We start from the raw sequence: 23,465 nt of genomic DNA, 5'->3' as shown, positions 1-23,465 counted from the left end.
ATTATGTAATTGTTAATTTCTTATATTGAATATTAATGTTGTTGTTTTGTTTTTTTGTAACTTTCTTTATTTTTTTATTTAATATTGATGTAATCTTTAAATTTCTACATTTATGCTTTTTTTGTTTTATTTTTAATTTTACATTAATGTGATTGTTTTTGCATTTTTAAATTTGACATTAATGTTTTTTACTTTTTAATATTTATGCAATTTACATTTTTCCATGTTTTAATTAATATGAATGTTTTTTTTTTATTTTGATTTCATATAATGTAATGTTTTACATTTTTAAATTAAATCAAATAAATTGCATTAAATATTTTTTTCTTTTTAATATTAATGTGTTAAAAATAAATTTAGAAAGATTTTTTTCATGATTTAATTAATATTGATGTATTTTTAAATTGTTTATAATTAAAATAAAATAAATCATTAATAAAAAAAAAAAAAATTATTTTATTTATTTTAATTAAATAAATTTGTTTATGTGGTTTAAGGATCAAAAAACACATTATTTTCCACATACTGTACATTATTATTTCTCCTCTATGCCCCGCCTTCTGAAACGCGTCGATTTTTACAAAGCTCTTCGTTCTGAAATGTGAGGTGTGCTGTGATTGGCTAGCTATCCAGTGTGTTGTGATTGGCCGAATGTTTCAAGCGTGTGACGGAAATGTTACGTCCCTTAACATACTGTGATGTGTGTCCCAGTCAGAACACCGGCGCCACAAGACAAAAACAATAAAACCCATTACAAACAAGGCATTTGTTGCATCCAGTGGGGACATAATTACTGATAATAATGACTTATACTGTGTTTTTATGTGTGCGTTGCATATCGCGCTGCGTAAACATAAAACCATGTCTTCATTTGTGATTGGAGAAACGACAAACAATAAGCTCTCTACTCTACACTGCTCAAAACTAGCGTTTGAATCATCATTGACAAATTCTTTAAATATGAAAACATACTTACAGGCTGTGAGTCAGAAGCGCCAGACTGTTCTCGCAAAGTCGCTATTGCCCCACTTTATAGAACAGACACCAGCATTGTAGTCTTCTGTCCCAGGATCAGGAAACAGTCCTCCATAAAATTTGCTGCACACATCTGAATATTTGGGTTGAACTGTTCTGGAACAGTGTTGAAATACATCTTAACCACTGATTTCTAGTCGTGTCCTCTTTTGGAAGAACAAACAAAGTAGTTTCTCTTTCACAGTGAAACACAAATCGCCTAAACAACAATACAACAACGAGAATAAAAGGTACGCCTCCATAATAAAAGTTAACACCTCGTCCTTATTCAAAACTACCCACAGTTACGCAAATCATCCCGACAGTGACGTAGAGATGTGGGGCGTGTTAGAACGAGGTGTTTCAGGGGGGTGTGGACGAGTGTTAACTTGGATAAAGAATATCTCTTTGGGTTTGAGACTTTAGTCTTTGCAACTTTACAGATCTTCTTTATGCACCAAGAGCTTGTAACTCTCCAAAGAGTGTTTTGCTTCTTTAATATTAATGCAATTTAATTCATGCAATTTTTTTTTTTTTAATTAAATTTTTTAATTAATAGTAATGTTATCAAAAGTTAAGTTCCAAAAAGTAAAAACGCTCTCTGTGAGTATGTATGACTGTGTAAGCAGTATATTCCAGTCTTCTGGAGTCACGTGTGTTTGGTGTGAGGAACAGACCCAAACTGAAGCCAGCATTGCTCTCAAATGTCGTTAGGATGTGATGAGCACGGTTCATGTGTGTTCCTCTCACGTGTGTCGTCTCAAACTCAAACCCACGGGCTTCACCTGCGGTGTTTCTGGAGCTTTTATTACCGCCGATCCAGCCGATAGTGTTAAACAGCGTGCCGCGTGCCGAGAGTGACAGGTGCGTGACAGAGCGCTGCAGGGTTTGATTGCGGTCGCGGCCTGAGCTCATATGAACATGAAGATTACACAGTTTTAAGTACTGATACAGAAATAAGAGCAGAACAGCTCCAGACCTCAATCATTTCTCTGTCATCTGCTGATCTCTCTGAACGTTACTGTTAAATTACAGATTAACGTCAGACTGCGACTGGTTTAACCTGTTAAAGTGCTAGACTAGCCAGAAATACACACACTATATAGAAAACCTTCATGATTATAAGTTTATATGTCGTTTCCATCCTCGTCCAGCTGTAAACCTCTCGATGTGGACAGTCAGGCATCTAGTGATTATAAACAAAAACAACAAAAATCTCTAAAAAAGCTTCTAAAAAATAATTTTACTAAAAAAACAAAAGAATAATTAATGAATTATTTTAAGTTAATATTACATGCTCAAAGTGCATACCTGTTTCTCTGGTAAGTGTGAGTGTCGAGAGTTCAGATCCTCACAGTAAACATGTGCTTCATGCTTTCATTATCCTGAATACTGCAACCTTTTACATTAATATTACATGCTCACATGAATTCCAGTATACCATAACAAAACTAAACCACCTATAAAAATATTTATAAAAAATAACCCCCCAAAACTCAACAAAACATAATTCACTTCATCAAAACAAATATACATATATAAAAAAAAAAAAAAAAAAAAAAAAATATATATATATATATATATGTATATTAAATATGATATTACATATATAAATATTTAATATCAAATATTATATTAATTTCAAGGGAATTAAAATGCTTTTATAATTAATAATAGGCTACATTTGTTTTTGTTTTCAGCATGGACTACCCATAAACATGTTTGTACACAAAGAACATAGACTATTTGATGATTATCTTGAATTAATACAGCATTTTGATATTTGTATTTTATTTTATATATATATATATATACACACACACACACACACACACACACACACACACACACACACACACACACATATACAGTATATACACAATTAAATATTTTTTTCCATTGAATTTAAATGTATTGATAGTTTAAACTTTAACCTTTTTTCCTTTTTTTTTGTTTAGCTTTATTTGGTAATTTTTATTTAGTTCATTTTTAATATATATATTTTTTATTTAATAATATTTTGGTATATGTCTGATTTTGAATTCTGTTCTCTTTTTTTGAATCCATGATCCAGAATTGGACAAACTTATATGTGAATATGATTTAATTGTTTTCAGTATAAATTATCCATAAGCATGTTTTCCTATTTCCCAGAATGCTCTGATTTCCTTCACATTTGAATGTGGGTATTGTTCTGAAGTTGTCCAGGTCATCGTCGATTGTTCCAGTTCTCGTGTGTTATTCTGGACGTGGTCTTCAACTTTGTACGGAGACATGAATCCGGACGATAAATCTGTGCTGATATTCGGTCAAATAACCATTTTGAAGAGTGCTGCTGATCATCTTCACTTTGACTCGAGCCTGCGGATCTGGTGTTGATCAGGTGTGCTGATGTGATGTGCTTGTCTCGTCTCTCATCAGAGAACAGTCAGTGTGGCACACATGATGTCTGACCGCGTTTGGAGAACAGGAGCGTCTCCTCTGATTCCTCTGGCCTTCAGTAGTGAAGCTGAGTGAATGTTCTGTCCGTACAGTAACTCAGAGCGGGGGGTTGATGGATATCAGTACTGCAGTGTCTGTCAGCAGAGGATATATCCTGAATCAATCACATTCAATCGTATCGATCGCTGGCTGAAGCTGCTTCAGTAGTTCAGCTGATTGCTGTTACCAGCTCAGACTCATCCATATCAGTGAAATTACAATCAATCTCAGTGTGAGGACCACAAGAATCTGGATCAATCTCTTAAATATGTAATATGTCTGTTTTTTGTTATGTAGAGGTTTTTGTACAAATACATAAATACTAATTTCTAAATTCATTCATTCATTCATTTATAGAAATTATTATGAATTATTATTAGTATCGAGTATACCTAATTATTATTGTTTATTATTTTATTATTTATTAATAGTTCATATTTGAATTAAATGAATATTAATATTTAGTTAATCATTTTTTAATGTATTTTCTCATTTATTATTAATTTATATATAATTAGTTCATAAATAATTACATAAAATTATTTGTTATTTATGAAAAAATAATTGTATATAAATTAATAATAAATAAAAAACGAATCTCTCTCTCTCTCTCTGTCTCTCCCCCCCCCCCCCCCTGACACACACACACAAACACACAATATATATATATATATAAATATATAATATCATTTTGAATAGAAAGAGCCATTGATCGGTGTTTTTCTCTGTGACTCAGAGTTAGTTTGATTAGATTCTGAATCTGACTGTATTGTGTTTCTGTTTCAGGTTATAGTTAGTCATGTGGTTAGTCTGAATTGAAGTGGTTCTGTTCCATCTCAGACTCTCAGTGTCCATCCTAATCAATCCCTCCATCCATCCGTCTTTCTGCTCAGTCATCCGTCCATCAATCACTCTGATCGATCGGGCAGTGAGCTGATGCTGGGGTTCAACCTGAAACCAGAAGAAGCTTCAGACAGACAGACAGGAATCAGACTCTTATGATCACATTATTTCATGTGATTTCATGTTTTAATCCAGACTAGCTGCTGAAGAATGATTTTAGTAAACATACAGATGAACCCCTGATCGCATGACGGTGTGTGTGTGTGTGTGTTGATCTCCTCAGATCCCGTCCACTCTCTCATATCTCCTCATCTCTTCATTATGGCCTGTCACCATGGTTACGGTGTGTCCGGTCACCTTATCGATCTCTCACACACACTCACACACACTCCTGTAGGTCAGTCATCAGTACTTTGACGTTCTTACGAGTGAAACACTGAGAAAACATTAAAACTCAATTCAAAGACATTATACTCAGTTCTAGTTTTGATGTTAGCATTTCCCACAATGCAACACTCTCAGATAGACCTTCGCTTTCTACTGTGATAAACAAGAACCTCACACACACTCACACACACACGCGCGCACACTCCCACAGGTCTGACCTTTGCATTTAATCCCGATAATCCCGTTCTGAGAGTGTTGAACTCACTGTAACATCTTTAATCATTTAAAACATCCTGTCTGCGGTTGAGAGACACAGAGACAGAGAGAAAGAGAGAGAGAGAGAGAGAGAGAGAGCAACCCATAAAAACCCTCAACATCAGATCTCACAGTGAGGAACATGAAACCAGACCCTACAACATCTAGCTTTGCTTTTCTAGCTAAAAAATGAGTTATAAATGATCAAACTCTGCTGTCTCACTCAATCTCCTCCACACCTTCTGTCTCTGGTTCAGAGTTCAGAGTGTTTATCCAGTCAGAGCTCTTTTAGTGTAATCAGCTTCAGCTGCTGCTTCTGGTGTCAGATCTTGAGTGATTTTGATCAAGTAAAGGTCAGAATAACTGCAGTAATATCTCCAGATGAACTCTTACTGGACTGAAGCAGCTCAGCTTTACTTGATTCTCCATCAATCATGTTTTAGAGTCTCAAATCTGATCATCAGGATCTTTTGAGGAGCATTTGTCTCCAGAAGCTTTACTTTCACTGTTCCTCAGCGGAGGAATGATCTTCACAAGCCTCCAGAACATCTCACATCTTCTGAGGAGCCTTTATTTCTTCATCTCTCAATCACTGCATTATATGTTTGGATCATTTACATCTCATCTCACCGAGACACATTACTGCAGATATAGAGTTAACTAAAATCGAGCTGTTTTTTTCCTCCATATTCTCACTCTATCAGACAATATGAGCCATAAGAGCCTGATGATCAAATATGATATGCCTATGCAATCGATTCAGTTAACTCTTCCACTTAAATTCATCCCAAATGGATCTGTTGGACTAGTATTTCGGAAACCACAGACAGCTGGTCAGTTCTTAACCAGTGACGCGCTGCTAACTCCTGCTAAACTGGTAAACTGAGTTGATCAGCTTGACCAACCAGTATGATCAACACATGCCTAGCTATAAGAAATCCTCCTGACGCGACGCTCAACCATCACAGCAGCACCGAAACACACCGCCCTGCTAACGGCTCCCCGGGGACCAGCGGAGATCAGGGTGAGACGGCAGCTGCTTCACCGCACTGAGTCTGGAGCACAGAAGGGGCTCGAACACACACACACACACACACACACACACACACACACACACACACACATCCCACAAACACACTGCGGCTGTGTCAGAGAGAGATGCAACCTGACAACCAGCAGAAACATTAATCAAAATCATAAAGATCCTGCTTATTAATAATGAATCAGTCTGTCTGTATATGAGATGATCAGGTCAGGTCAAAACACGATTACTGATCTTCAAAATGATCTTCCTGTCATCATCTACACCTGTGAGACGTTCTCTCTTCAGTGAATCACAAAAGAAGCAAGTCTGAGGGTTGTATTGTCCTTTCAATGAAAGTCAGTGGGGTTTAATGTAGTTTGAACCCTGATGGTCTTCAGAATATGTTCTTTAATGTTTATAATGACACGAGCGTTACTAAATGATGACAGATAACAACAGCTATAATAGTATTATGATTGTTTTTATTTGGTCAGCTATTTATTTATTTTAGGATCTTGTGATTTAATGAATCACACTGGCTCATCAGTGTTTGTGAAGAGCAGAGGCTCCGGTGAGTCGCTTCTTCATTGTGTTTCAGTCACATGCGTGTGTTTAATGCAGCACAGGTATGAGACCTTGAGTTCTCTGATGCCGCTGCTCATTTGACTAAAGCGCAATTACCCAGGAGAACGGAATAAATTATGCAAATCAGCCTTTAACTTCGATTAATGCTGCTGTTTATTTGTCAGACGATGTTCACAGAGCTGCAGCCAGAGCCTGAAATTAATAATCAAATCGCAAAAACTGTTTAGCAGTTATATAAGTATGTGCTGCGTGTTTCACTCTGATCTTTTCACGGTTTATAGTAAATGCTGCTCCACACAAACTTAATAACGAACACAGCATGCGGCAAACATCTTCACAAGTTGTCAACAAAAGAGAAGCATTTCTAGAAAGTCGTTTCCCCGTGGTTTTCCAGTGTGTGCACTTTGGATGGGTTAAATGCAGAGCACCAATTCTGAGTATGGGTCACCATACTTGGCTGTATGTCACGTCACTTCACTTTACGAATGCAGAATCCACGAGGGTGTTTAAACACAGAAGAGCAGCGTGAGACAGTGAGCGCGAGCCGTCTGGAGCGTTGAAAGTCTCGCGCCTCCACTCATCCATCTCAATAGCTCAGCACCAGCCTGTGGAAATTAGCATGTGTCTTTATCAAAGCCACGAGTCTCTCTTTCTCTCTCTTTATGACTGCCGTCCACGACACATGATTTATATCCGTCTGCACAAAACAAACCGCGCCAAATTACTCAGTCAACTAATGCATACTAATTACGCGGATCGCTCGCGGCTCTGATCGCTCAAACAACATGCACCTGAGACGCCGCAGCATTGTGATTGGCTGAGCGTGAAGCATTCTGGGACAGCCGTTTGACCCTCATGAGCGGTGGTTTGGAGCGCGTTTGACAGACTGACGCACCTGCGGGACAACGCTAATGAGCACGACCGGCATACAGCGCGCGCGCTATAACGAGAGACGCTCCACATATTCCACAGTCTGCAAGACGTCTGTTAAAGATCACTTCATCTGGAAAGCAACTGCTGTCTACAAACATCTGACAGACGTCTCTAAGTGGTCAGTTTTACATTCATTCATCTGCTAAACGTCTATTTGACATCTGATAGAAAACGTCCTGTAGATGTATTGCAAATGAGCAAACACTCTAAAAAGTACGTCTTGCAGATGTAAATGTGAGGTGCCTCACGCAACTGTCCATTCAGAGCTTACACAATTTATAGTTATGAAAAATTTAACGAAAATTAAAATTAAAAGGAAAAATATAAAAACAAACAAACAAAAAGATTCAAAATATTAATTATATTAATGAAATCAATAGTTTCAAATTTATACATTTTTTTTTTTTTTTTTTTTTTATCGTCCTTTGCAAGGCTTCATGGGATTGTTGTTACTTGTAAAGCATTACCCCCAACACTGCATATGACTAAAAACTATCAATAACAATCACTGAGACGTGTATTTACAGCACTATATGGTGATATGTAGCATTAGATCACATGTTGGTCATCTCAGACACTTATAACCACACTCTCTTTTTTTATTATTTTTTTTTGCTGTAATTTAATGCACAGCCTCATTAGAGCCATTAAAGCACTCAGGAGACGAATCGGCATCATCCTGGCCTTCAACACAAACACAATGAGCTGATGGAGTGTGTGAAGAGCTCCTGAAGATGATTCCGATCCACATTTCTTTCCATCATTAATAGATGCTCAAGATTCACATCTCAGCATGAGACCGAACCAATGGAGCTCTAATACACACACACACACACACACACACACACAAAAAGCTACAGGCATTTTTAGATTATCAAAACATTTCATTCTGTATGGTTTATAAGCTTGTTTCCTCATGGGGACCTAAAAATGTCCCCACAAGGACAAAATGTACTGGTATTACAGTCTTTGTGGGGAAATAACATAGGGAATACCGGCTAAACTCATACACACACACACTCTCTCTCGGTCTGTGGTTTAGTGTTGATCAGAGTTACTCTCGTCCCGTGTGTTTGTCATATTTTCTCAGTATGAATGGTTTTTCTGATGGACTCTCTGACCTCTACGCGTGTTTGAACTGCAGCAGGATAATAACGTCCTGCTCGTCCACATCAAACCACACGAAGAGCCGGCGCATTCGCTTTAATCTGTTTCGGGTCGCTACTGCTGCCTCGAGAGTAGTGTTCAGTCACAGTTTCTCTGAGACAGAGTCTCTCCTGTGCTTTCTCTCAGAACCACCTTCTGTGAGATGAACAGGATGGAGTTTGTGTCTCTGTCCAGCGAATCTGCTCTGTGTCACGCCTGTGCAGCTCTGTAGCCTTTATCTGAGCATCAGGAGAATCTCTGCTGCTTCAGCCTGAGCCTGGAGACACACAACTCCATTCATCCATCAGTCCAGCCATCTATCCATCTGTCCATCCATCCATCCATCAGCCCATCCATCTATCCATCAATCCATCCATCATCAGCCCATCCATCCGTCCATCTGTCCATCCATCCGTTCATCCGTCTGTCCATCCATCCATCCGTCCATCATCCATCCATCCATCCATCCGTCCATCTGTCTGTCCATCCATCCCTCCATCAAACCATCCATCCGTCCATTCATCCATCCATCCTTCCTCCATCTGTCCATCTGTCCGTCCATCCATCCATCCGTCCATCATCCATCCATCTGTCTGTCCATCCGTCCATCCCTCCATCCGTCCGTCCATCCATCCATCCATCTGTCTGTCCATCCCTCCATCCGTCCGTCCGTCCGTCCGTCCGTCCGTCCATCCATCCGTCCGTCCGTCCGTCCATCCATCCACCCATCCGTCCATCATCCATCCATCCATCTGTCTGTCCATCCGTCCGTCTGTCCGTCCATCCATCCATCCATCCATCCATCCTTTCTCCATCTGTCCGTCCATCCATCCATCCATCCATCCTTTCCCCATCTGTCCGTCCATCCGTCCATCCATCAAACCGTCCATCCATCCATCCATCCATCCTTTCTCCATCTTTCCGTCCGTCCATCCATCCATCCATCCTTTCCCCATCTGTCCGTCCATCCGTCCATCCGTCCATCTGTCCATCTGTCCATCCATCCAAATCCCAATGTATGTATATGTTTGTATTGCTTGCAGTATGGCCTGGATTTGAAAACAAGTTTACGCAGAGAAGCATGTATATGGTGGGACAGTATGTGATGCTGTAAGTCTGTGTGACATAGATGAGAGTTAGATGTGTTTTAGTGAAGCAGTGAGACTCATATCTACAGATGAAGTGTGTGTGTGTGTGTGTGTTAAAAACATCAGATCCACATCCGTCCATCTGCCTCATTGCACATGCGGAGCGAGTCGTTCTGTCAGACTATCGCATTAAAATCTGCCGCTGAGGGAAGCCTGACAGGTTTTTTTCAATTACATCTGCTTCAGTGCGTCAAATAAAGGATGCTCTCCATCTCTCCTCACATCCGTTCTGCTCCGTCCCGTTTCTTCTGTCCTCTTTTTGTCTTTGTAAAAGTATTTCCATCTCAGGACGGCATCCATGAAGAAGAGCGATGGAGATGTGTTTGCTGAGTGATGCTGAAGCGTTTGAGCTTCATCAGAGAGTCTTCTTCTGTGTGTTTGTGTCTGAAGAGCTCGTCCAGACCAGCGTTTCAGGGCTGATTGTGATGGAAGTCTGCAATTCTGCTGAATGAATTCAACATGTTAAATAGAGCTGAAGTCCTTCGCTGCACACTGAATGTGTTCTTCTTCTGACGTGTTGTTGGTCCATAGATAACAAAAGTATGTTGAGACAAACTTTGAAGTTGGCTTAAGAAAGCCAGGCCAGAAAGTTTGAAAAGTTTTAAAATGGTCAAAAGTTTAGAATAATTAAGATTATTTAGTGTATCTTCTGCTCACCAAGACTGCATCAAAAAAAAAAAAAAAAAAAAAAAAAACAGCAAAAATTTCACAATATTATAACAATTTCAAACAGCTGTTTTCTCTGTAAATCTATTGTAAACTGTAATTTATTCCTCTGATCAAATCAAAACTTTAATAAAAAAAACAATATATTATATTTAAAACAAAAATACACAACAAAAATCAGAAGTTTGGGTTAATTATTTATTTATTTATTTTAAAAGAAAGAAATTACTGCTTTTGTTCATCGGGGACGCATTAAGTTGATGAAAGTGACAGTAAAGACATTTATAATGTAAAAGATTTCTATTTCAAATAAATGCTGTTTTTTTTAAACTTTCTGTTCATCTGTGAATCCTGAAAAATAAAATGTATCCCAGTTTCCACAAAAATATTGTACAGCACAACTGTTTTCAACATTGATAATAATCAGAAATATTCCTTGAGCAGCAAATCATCATATTAGAATGATTTCTGAATATCATGTGACACTGAAGACTGGAGTAATGATGCTGAAAATACAGCTGCACATCACAGAAATACATTACAGTTCAACAGAGATTCACATAGGAAACATTTTAGATTCTAATAATATTTCACAAATTTTTACTGTATTTTTGATCAAGTAGATGCAGCTTTGGTGAGCAGAAGAGACTTCTTTCACATTAAAACATCCTAATTATTCCAAATCTTTGATTGAATGCATCATTTACATGTTTTTAGGATTTTGTGTCACGTTAAAACGCGTCTCGGACCCGGTTCTGCTCCGTTTCACTGCTATTGAACAGAAACAGGTCTTGTGTGAACAGCCTCTCATCAGCAGCTGAAAGCCTGATCAAATTAACAAACTATTGCGTAATGAGCGAGGTGTGTGTGCTGATGGATCCGTGCGGTGAAGCTTTGTCACGCTGAGCGCTGAAGTATCGTCTCCTCACACAAAAACAGACACAGACTGAATGAGGCGCTTCTCAGCAGGTATGAATTAGCATTTGAATTATCAGCGTCTGATGAACGCGCTGCGGAGGCTCGCAGGAAACCTGGTGAATGAAAGCCAAAACACATTAATGCATTTCAGGGAAGACACACTGAAGCGCCTGGTGCCTTCATTCACTCACTCACACACACACACACACACACACACACACACACACACACACACACACACACACACACACACCAGCGTTCGGATGCAGGAAACCTGTTGTTTGAGTATAAAAGAGGTGCTACTTTAGTTATCAATATTTTAAATTAGTTCTTAGTTTAGTGTTTTTCTGTTTCATGTCAAAGCTTGTTTCATGTTCATTTCAAGTGATGAAAATGCTGTGCTGATCTTCTGTGAATCTCTAACACTCTCTCTCTCTCTCTCTGTCCGTCTTCAGGCTCGGACGCCCGGCGGTCTTTCGTGGAGCTGCGGTTCGTGCTGGAGCCTCAGGACGCGGTGACGGTTCGGGGCGGTGTGCTGCAGCTGGACTGCGAGGCGCGCTCGGATCAGGGCGTTCCGGTCATCTCCTGGAAGAAGGACGGCGTGCTGCTGAGCGCGGTGGTGGACGAGCGCAGACAGCTGCTGTCCAACGGATCACTCCTGGTGCAGAACGTGCTGCACTCGCGTCACCACCGGCCGGACGAGGGCTCGTACCAGTGCCTGGCCACGCTGGAGGGCCTCGGAGCCATCGTCAGCCGCACCGCGAGAGTCACCGTCGCCGGTAAGAGCAGTCCGAGACCGTCCTGACCGGCTGATTCTTCAGCACACGAGAGAGAGTCTGAGATGTGGATTCATATTGACTTTATGAATATAGAGGAATCAGGGGCTCGTTGTCGAATGTGCAAGACTTCTGCTACCATACCTGTCGGGAACATTTTACAGTAAAAACAGTGAAATATTAATACAATTAAAATAGCAGCATCACATAATAATCATTCTAATATGATGATTTGCTGCTCAAGAAACATTTCTGATTATTATCAATGTTGAACACAGTTGTGCTGCACAATATATTTGTGAAAACTGATACACTACTATTAAAATGTTTCCACAAAATATTAAGCAGCAAAAACTGCTTTTAACATTTATAATAATAAGAGCCATTATTAATAACTGAGCACCAATAATAACTGAGTATTAGAATAATTTATTATAATTTATTATAATTACTTAAGAACATCATACAACAAAGACAAGACTAATGATGCTGAAAATACAGCTGCACATCACAGAAATACATTACACTCAAACAAACAGATACTCACATAGAAATTTTATATATATATATATTATACATATATTTATTTTTTTCATGTTGTAACAATATTTCCAAACATTACTGTTTTTATTGTATTTTTAATCAATTAAATGCAGCCTTGGTGAGCAGAATAGACTTCATTAAAAACATTTAGAAATCAGGTACTGTATATAAAAGATATAAGATTTTCATATAAAACTACAACAAGAAACAAAATTGCACTAAGAAAAATGTCACAAAAACTCAAGTTGTCGACTTGCAGTATACTGAAGAAGATTAAGCACTGAAGATATTCTGAGATGGACTGAACTGTTTGCTTCAGATATTTTATATATTCATGCATTTGGCAGATGCTTTTATCCAAAGCGACTTACACTGCATTTAAAGTGCACATTTACATTTTCATCAGTTCATGCATTTCCTAGGAATCGACCCCATGACCTTTGTGTTGCAAGCGCTGCTTCACTCTTTGAGCTTCAGGAAATATAGGGAAATAACTAGAAGAATAACAAAGAGCAGTAAACGGTACAGCTATTCACACTTCAAACCAGTGTGTTTATGTTAAATAATATAAAAACAAACAGCAGAGTAAAATAACTGCAAGCGAATACTGAAAGCACCTAATCACAATTCTTGCAAAGGCTGTTCTCATGTTAAAAAAATTCTTGCAAAGGCTGTTCTCATGTTAAAATAAGGTTGGATCTACTGAAGGTTGAATTGTAGTATTTTTCAGTAATGTCCAGTCGGGGGAAGTTGTCACGTTTTATTTGATGTTTTGTTGTGCAAACTGTGTTTGCGTTCCTCATGATGATGAACAAACACAGACGAGTCATTAAACCTGCTGTTCATGCGCTCCTGCTAATTACATTAACACACTTCATCACTTTACTTTTAATATGGACACACACACAGGTATAAGATATTCACATGTGCTTCATTACCATAGCATTGACCTCGTGCAGCAGGTCCTTGCTGTAATATATGCATCGTTCGGTTGACCCGCAGCGCGAGATAACGTCTTACATCAGAACTCAACAAACCAACACCACATGCCTTGGTCATGCACTTAAATGCACAAATACACACAAACATATGTTAAAATGTCTATATTGGTGAGTTTTCACACTCAGTTTTGTCTTAAGTGAAGATAAACAGTTGGAAAGGTAATCAAATGCTTGTCAGTGTGTTAGGCTACATCTCTGCATTCAGTCTTAAAGTGACAGCAGCCTTAAATCCCTGCTGCCTTGGTCATTTAGTTAATCATTTTTGGGGTTAAACTTTTTGGGCCCCTAGAAGTCTAAGACCAGCACTAAGTAAAACACTGGGCGGAAAATCAATTTAAAAGAAAAGCACTGATTGGGGGATTTAATCTCTTAGCATCTGGCAACCGCACCTAATTACAAACGCATGTTAACCAGTGCTAGGTGCATTACTTACAAACTGTAGTCTGTGACTGGTTACACATGACACGGTGAATGTTGTAGTCAGTAATGTAGTCTAGATTACTCACTCTAGGTAATGTATTCTGACTACTTATAGATTTGAATGGGATTATTGCTATAAAAAAAGAGAAATAAGAACTATTTGATTCTTCGTTATCAACATCATGGAATGCATTAAACATTAAATCACTCCAGGGTTTCCCGAATTGGAGTAAATGAAAGAACTGCAGGGGGTTTATGAGTTGATGAAAAGCTAATAATTAATTTATAAAAAAAAAATATTTAAAATGAATTAATCATTTTATAAATAAAAACAAAATAACTAGAACACCCAAATTTGAAATATTTTATTTGATTGCCTGCATGTCAATGTGACCCTTAACCATAAACCTTCTCAAAAACTCCGAAGAAAAAAAAAAATAAAAAAAATTCTACAACATTGTTAAAAAAATTTAGTAATGCAATCCATAAAAAAAACAAAAAAATTATCTAATTTCAAGTATAAACTTGTAGAATCTGATAACGTGTTCCAGATTACATTTAATCAGTTACTACCCAGCGCTAAAGATAACACAAATGCTAAATTAAAACAAACATTTTCAGGATAAATAACCAATGCATGATTATATTTAATAAATCAAGACAAGCAGATATCATGATCTTGATTAAAATATGATTCTGAATCAGAATCAACACTGAGCTGACTTGACCTGAATAATGACACTGTAGTCTGCTGTGCAGCTGATATTGAACTGATAAATAGTTGAGTTTCCATCATTTTCTGTTTATCACTATGAAGCTGTTTTGACACAGTCTGTACAGTATAAAGCGCTACAGTAATAAACATGACTTGACGAGAGTCCCGGCTGTGTTTTGACCCATCGGTGGATGTGTTCATGGCAGGTCATTAACTGAGAGTCTGTGTGTGTGTGTGTGTGTGTGTGTGTGTGTGTGTGTGTGTGTGTGTGTCTGTCTGTCTCTGTCTCTCTGTGTGTGTGTGGTGTGTCTGTCTGTTGTGGCTTATAAAACACTCTTCATGAAAGCCCTGATTGACTCCACATAGTCTTTTTTAAGAGGACAGAACAGACAGTGTTCATGAAAGCCTGTTGTCATGTGAAGTTTGTGGTAAAGAGTGTGGTTTCTGGGAACTGAAATCCCTTAAACATGGTAAAAGGTAGAGTAGCTTAAGGCTTCTAAAAATATATTTCTATGTATATTATAACATCATATATAATATTATGTGTGATTTAAAAATAAGTAAATAAATAAATGTATGTATGTGTATTTAATATTTATTATATTTATTTACTATCTACTGTAACATAATTATTATAACATTATAAAATACGTAATATATGTATGTGTAAACTATAATTTAATTTAGAAATAATTACTTTACATATTTTCATAAGTTTATAATTTAATCATTGACAAATAATTCATCTTTTTATATATATATATATATAAAATATATATATATATATATATATATATATATCAAATATATATATATATATTAGGGCTGTCAAATCATTAATCACGATTAATCACACATCCAAAATAAAAGTTTTGTTTACATAATATATGTATGTGTAAAGGGTATATTTATTATGTATGTATAAATACACACACATAAATTATATATTTAGAAAATAATTTACATGTATATACATTTATATATTTATATTCTTATATTTTATATTATATATAAATATATTTAATATATAAACATAACATATTATTATTAAATATATACATGCGTGTGTGTGTATTTATATATACATAATAAATATACACAGTATACACACATATATTATGTAAACAAAACTTTTATTTTGGATGTGATTAATCGTGATTAATCATTTGACAGCACTAATATATATATATATATATATATATTTTTTTTTCTTAGTAGGTGTGAAATAAAAATATATAAACAATATATTCATAATAAACAAAATAAATGAAATAATGTTTTCTTAGTAGGTGTGAAATTACATTATATGAACTAGGGGTGCACGATAAATATCGGCCGATAATTAATGTGCGTCTTGTCAGTAAAGCCAGTTCTCTAATCAACTTTAAAATCCATCAACACTGAAATTTCACATACACAAGCTGTAACTACACAGAGCCGTTGTTAACTGTGCAAATCCACGCTGATAATGAACGATAAGATGCGCGTTAATTATCGGCCGATATTTATCGTGCACCCCTAATATGAACCGTTAATAATTAGAAGCGATGCGATGACCCTCAGCAAGGTTTGAGGCATCTGTAAAGTGTGTGTTTCATATATATTTTCTGAAGCTCTCCCAGAAATTCCAGAACATGAAAATAATTCAGTTGTAATATTTTTTATAAGAACTGTAAGCGTTTGTGTTTTTCTGTGTGTGCATCTGCTGTGTTTCTGGAAGTCTAGGTTAATGTTGTGCAATCGCTGCTGTTGTCTAGAGCATCAGAGTGGATCGGTCTGAAGAAATATGAGGTATAAAGTCAGAAACATCAGCCGGTCCTCTCTCACTCTCTCAGAACTCATGAGTGTGTGCTTCTGCTGTGAACGGATAAAGTGCAGTGCATTGTGGGCTGTTAGAGCTAAGTGACATCAGTAACCTTTCAGACGCTCACAGACGGTCCTCAGAAGGAGCAGCCGTGTTTGACTCTCTTTGTAAATGTCAGGATGTGAGGCTCTGAACTCGACGCTGTGTGAGTCAGTGAAGAGCGTGCTCGTTCAGACTGAAGAATACCAGCCTCTCGTCAGGGTTAAAGGCTTCCATCACCAACAAACAAACCCTCTGAGATCACGCCGTTTCAAACTCACATACACATTTACACTGCAAAACACTTCTTAATTGGTTTTGATTCATCTTTTGGATGTGCTGTCCAGTTAAATGTCTAAAAAGTCTTTTAAAAAGTTTAGTTCATTTGAGAAGCTTCACTGCATGAGATGAAAAAAAAAAATGGGGGGAAATGGCTTCTTAATTACTTTTAATTATACTTTTGGCTTTGTGTTACATTTAAAATGTCCAAACATTCCAAGAACAAGATACATGTAGTTGAGAAGCATCTCTGTGTCAGATAGTAAGTCTTGTTTTGATTGATTGTGCCTTTAATAAGACTGTATTTAGTCTTTATGCACTAGAAGCTTTATTATTTTCACAAGTGAAAATATCTGCATAAAATGACTTAACTAGTTTCAGTGATCCTTCTTTTAGTGTTTTCCTGTTAAAATATCTCAAAATTCTTGATTCTTCAATATCCTGGAGAAGCATCATTGCATGAGATATTAAGACTTGTTTTGATCAGTTGTGTCTTTAATACGACTGTGTTTTATCTCATTGCACCGGCAGTCTTATCACTTGTTTAAAGTGTAAAAGTAAAAAATGAGACTTCATGAAAAATGATTTCTTTACTAGCTTTAACTAGTCGTTTTGCAGTGCTTTCCAGTTTAAAAATATCTAAAAATTTTTAAAACAAGATGCATTTATTTGAGAAGCATCACTGCATTACTGTTAATTTCGTTAACAATGTTAGTTGACGAGCTTTTTAAACATTATACAAAAAACTAAATAAAAAAAAACTAAGACTACAGGTATATCGACATGCAGTTTCGTTGACGAAACTAAAATGTATTAAAAAGGTAAAAACTTTACCAAATCAAAAAAGGAGACTAAATGTTATTGCAGACTGCTCTTCACGCCTCTACTAAGAGAGCTTTCATGAGTGCGGTTGCCAGATATCAAGAGTTCTAATCCCCGAATCAGAGCTTCACTGTTAAATTGGTGCATTTCGTGCCTGGTGATGTTATCTGTCACTGATGCTATGATGTGATGCATGTAGGCTCTGGAGCAGCTCAGTGTCCGCTTTCAGAATCATAAGATCATTTCCGACATCCTTAAATAACACCCGACCGACTTTATCACTGTGTAGATACTGATATGCCTCTTAGCTTTTCAAATTGTTTGTCGTCTTACCATCACAGGCTAAGTTACTGAATCTACAAAATACTTGGTTAAAAATGCGACTGTACGTGATAACAGGCCATCCTCCCAACCATCTACCATGGATGGTAAAGTTAATGTTACTGTTATTTCACCCTTTTTAAGTTTGTTGAAGTTGTGTTCCCACGTCATTAGCAAGTTTGGATCGCTGAATCTTGAATGACTGACACTTGAATGAATAAGTGTCACGCCCCGCTTGTTTACTTCAAACCGGAAGACGCTCCCACTTTTGACGCAAGGCCTCATGGGGCGCTGGAAACTTGTGGATAATGTTTGTGATTGTGATCGCTGAATAAATACACTTAATCAATCACTGTTGTTTTAATAGAAATATTGACTATTGCTATTTTGGAATTAGTGGAATTACTAGGAATTATAACAGCTGTTTTCATAATGTAGACAGAGAGACTGCATAAATCTTTGGTTTTGAATTAATTAATTAAAAGCCTATAATAAATCCGTACACTAGATGAGGTAAAAATACACTATGTGTGTATCCACATTCTAGTGATTTGTTCTCACTGGAGAAAGTGCAATACCTGAAATGCAAAAGTAAATTGCTCAAATGACAACAATCATTACAATTATAATTTTGAGAACTTTTCTTTTTTCAGTTTAACCATTATACAGAATGATGAAAATGTGATTCATTTCATTGACTAAAACCTGACTAAAATGCTCATACATTTTACTGAATAAACAAAAACAGGACAAGTTTGTCTAATTATGATAACTAAATTGTACATTTCAGTAATACTAAGACTAAATTAAAAATGGCTGGCAAAATTAATACTGCCGTATGGTTAATTAATAATAATACATTTTCATTGACTAAAACTAGACTAAAATACTTCAGGTTTTCTTTGGACTAAAACTAGACTAAAATGTTGAGACTTTTAGTCGACTAAAACGTGACTAGGTTGACTAAATACGATAAAAACTAACAAGGACATTTTAACACGGGACTAAGACTAAAATGAAAATAGCTGACAAAATTAACACTACACTGCATGAGATATCAAGTTTTTATTGAGTGTGTATTTAATATAACTACAGTTTGGCTTATTGCACTGGAAGACATTTGAGAAAGCATCTGCAAAAAATAACTGCATCAGATAAACGTGACTGACCATGGTGTCCCATACTCTGAATTTATGCTCTGCATTTCTCCCATCCAAGTGCACACGTACACACTCACACACACACACACACACACTCACAATGAACACACATCAGAAGGAGTGGACAATGAAAAGACATATTGAGTTTCTTAAAAGCTGACCCCAGAGGAAGCATATACAATGAGAATTAAATCGGAGCAAGAACAGAGCCTTGTGGAGCACCACAAGTAAAAGGAGCTGCGCCTGAAGCAAATTCACCAGTATTAACAGAGAAGCTTCGATTAGTAAAATAGGACTGAAACCATTTAAGAGCATTTCCACGAATGCCTGCACAGTACTCAGAACTTACACTCAAATCTAACAGCAGATTTGCCAGTCAATAAAATGTCAATTAAAACCTTTACCAGTGCTGTTTCTGTGGTGTTTTCTAAAACCTGATTGGAAAGCTTCAGAAATCTTGTTTCAATTCAGAATGTGAAATACTATTTTCTCTAGAAACTGGCCTAAGATTTGTCAGAACTGTCGGGTCTAAATTGGGCTTTTTAAGAAGTGGATGAATAATGGCATACTTCATGTCATCTGGTACCGTCCCAGTTTCAAGGCAATTGTTCATAATCATTTGAACATTAGATTCAATCACCTCGAAAATGTCTTTAAAAAAACCTAAGGGAAAGAACATCAAGGGCAGATCCAGAAGGTTTAAGCTGACCTACAATATCTTGCAAAAAAGGCAAAGTCACAGGTTCAAACTGACTCAGAATGCTAGTGCAAATAGGAACAAAGAAACACACAAAGAAATGTATCACACATAGACAGGGACTCGGTAGGGGAAACACCAACAGAGGGGTTAACAGCAGCGTTTATTGTATTAAAAAGTGCTCTAGGACTGTGACAGTTCTTTTCAATAAGATCTGAAAAATGTGGCTTATGTGAGTCTGATGAGTCTTTGAATTCAGACGTTAATTTCCCGTCTGCAGGGAAACTTTATCTGGAATATGATTTCCTGGCAGAAGCACACCAGTTCAGTGAGGAAATGATTCTTGTCGGGGCTTCATTTCACATTTCGCACTGTGATGAAGACGGCCCAAAATAAAGCCTAATGCTGCGGCACGATCTTCTGATTGTTTAGCCTTCTGAGTAAAGCACATGGACAGCCTCACATTTTCATTAGTACCAGCTATGAGCAGAACCAGGACTGAGCGTAATACAGATTCGGTCATGCAGTCATTGCCTGAGCTTTGCTTTATTGCTTATTTATTTATTAATCCAAATGCACAGAAATTTTGATATGCAATTCAAATGCATAAATCTTTAATTTAGGCCTAAATATATTTTGCGCATGCATTTCTTTGCTGGTAAATTACAGTCCGTATTCACTCACAATCATAATCATAATCACAGTGAGTATCAACACTTATATTGTGCATCTTATGATGGATTATATAATATATTAAATAATAATATCAAATAATATATCAGTAAAATCAAATATATTAATATAATAATGTTACAAATATTATTATTTCTGTATTTGATTAAAAATAAAATATTAAATATAAATTATAAATATTTATCTTAATATTTAATATTATAAATCATTTTAAACAAAAGCAAACAAATAATAAAAATACTAATATTTTGTCTAAGCAAGTATTGTGTGGAATCTGCAGCTGAATTGTGTGGTGTTTCAGCGTCTGTGGCTCTTTGAAGGCGCTCCTCCATCATACACTCCACATGAATATTTCAGGCTGTTCTGAGGAGAGGATGATGGAGGAGAGGCTTTTATCCGTGCGGGTCGGGAGTAATTACAGCATGGGATCTTTGGTCTGTCTGTGTCTGTGTTCAGATGAAGCTCCTGCATTCACCGTGGTTCTTTGATCCGTCCATCAAAGCGTGTTGACCTGTGGAGCCGCGTAACGCTCGCACCTGCAGCAGATACACAGCATGCACAGTTCCTCAAGACGGCTTTCCTGAATCACGCTTTGTTAACAGTTTGTTAATTCATGGATTAATAACATGAGATGTCTGTGATTTACTGTCCTGGTTTGGCAATTCACCAGCACTATTATTTGAATAATCTCTGTATGATATATTATATATTAAAAATATATATTTATATAACTATATATATATATATATATATATATATATAATATATATATATATATATATATATATATATATTGTAATATATCATATAATAACATATTAAATGTAAAATACAATCTTGAAATATATGAATATTTAATAAATAAATAATAATAATAATGATAATAAGGGCTGTCCCAATATCAGAATTTTCACAAAAAAACACCATAACAATAAAAATTCATTAACAACAAAAAACTTTAAAAATCAAAAAATAATAATAAAAAATAAATATAAAAACAAAATAACACTAAAATTAAAGTGAAATCAATGCTGCATACAAAAGAAAACAGTTACTGTACACTTTTTTTTTTGACCAAAGAATCACACTATTGCATACAAAAGAAAACAGTTACTGTACACTAAACAGAAGAGACTAAAATGATAACCGTTTTTAGTTGAGCTCCGTGTTAGTCACTTTATGACAATAACTGCATATTTTTACTCTAAACTAGCATTATAGCATTGATTGAGCATTTCTTCTGTGAACTAAGAAATATAAAACAACACACACACTTGCACATGCACACACACGCACACACACACACAAACACACACACACACTCACACACACACTCACTCACAGACACACACACACACACACACACACACTTTCTTCTTTTATTTGGATCCACAAGATAAGCAACAAAAACGGAATCCAAATAGCTTGGGAAGTCAGTTTGGAAGATGACAGGTACACATGGATAACATACATTCACAAGTCCTTATATTTATAACATTCAACACTCAAGGATAGATAAAACATCTTCATTTCCATATTTGCATACTCCCTATAATGGCTGAAACTGAACAAAATTGTGTGAGTTTTTTTGTTTTCTTTTTTTGCAATCCACTGAACTGCAGTCCTTTAATCACATTCTTGTTTACATGACCTAGACTTCCAAACACTAGAGTAATTAACTTACAATGATAATCAAGTTGATGGATGGCTTCAAACAATGGCTGATATTTCAGCAGTTTGGAAAGATAGCAGGTATCCAAATACAGATCAAAACAACAGCCATCCTCAACGACAAACACATATACAATAACATTGTTTACAATCACAGTGTCAGGAGAGTTTGGAATGTTTTTGAAATAGTCACTGTCAGATGTGTTATGATAAAACCAGTTCAATTTAACCGTAGTATGCTGGTCTTTATGAATTGTTTTCAAGTCCTTTACAGTCAGATCAACCAGGCGATAGTGTCTGGACACATACAGTCCTTTGTAGCAACAACACCCATTTAAGATGTGAGCAACCCTTTCATTTTCCTGTTGATTTTGATGTAGCAGACAGGGGTTGTAATTTGACAAGTACCATATTGACAGATTGCACATAGGAAGACATTGTAGGCATGCTTTTATCATAAAAATTAGAATATCCTTGAGATTGAAACATTTGTCAAAACAGTATGAGATATTGAATGGTCAGCCGATTGGAAAAGTGCTAATTTTCCCTATAATTTCAAGCTTGTCCAATGCTGGGCATTTTGGGTTTTTCTGAGGTGAAGAAGTGAGACTCTTACATTTTTGGTCGATAGTTGACGAGGTGTACTTTCAGCATTGAGTACCGCTAGAGTAGAGATATGCGGGTCTGTTATTATGTTCTCTTTAAAGAGGTCATATGATGCTGCTAAAAAGAACATTATTTGGTGTATTTGATGTAATGAAATTTGTTTATGAAGTTTATGGTTCAAAAAAAAAACATTATTTTCCACATACAGTACATTATTGTTTCTCCTCTATGACCCTCACAAACAAAAACGCCCATAAAAACAAAACTCACCTTTATTAAAAAGACAACAAGTGCAGTCAAAGACCATCTAACAATCCAATTGTGATTGGCCGAATGCCTCAACCGTGTGACAGAAATGTTATGCCTCTTAACATATTATGATGCCCTGTCCGGCCAGAACGACAAGACATAAACATAAAAACCATTACAAACCTGATATAAACATGATTTATAATCATGTTTTCTTTTGGAAGGCAAAAACAAAGTAGTTTCGCTTTCTCAACGAAACAGCGTCACAC

The 23,465-nt window shown here is 36.5% G+C and overlaps 1 protein-coding gene across 3 annotated transcripts in view; it reads left to right on the top strand.

Annotated features, from left to right (window-relative positions):
* The window catches only part of LOC109053098 (netrin receptor DCC-like), a 199,352-nt gene that overhangs the window by 47,964 nt on the left and 127,923 nt on the right, over positions 1-23,465 (top strand). For all 3 annotated transcript variants that reach the window (XM_042751244.1, XM_042751241.1, XM_042751233.1), the window contains exon 2: positions 11,856-12,179. In XM_042751244.1, the coding sequence (XP_042607178.1) occupies positions 11,856-12,179 (324 nt within the window). The remainder of the gene's footprint in view (positions 1-11,855; positions 12,180-23,465) is intronic.

This window comes from Cyprinus carpio, chromosome A5 (assembly GCF_018340385.1).
Source record: "Cyprinus carpio isolate SPL01 chromosome A5, ASM1834038v1, whole genome shotgun sequence".
NCBI lineage: Eukaryota > Metazoa > Chordata > Actinopteri > Cypriniformes > Cyprinidae > Cyprinus > Cyprinus carpio.
This window is presented reverse-complemented; position numbering and strand designations above follow the sequence as displayed.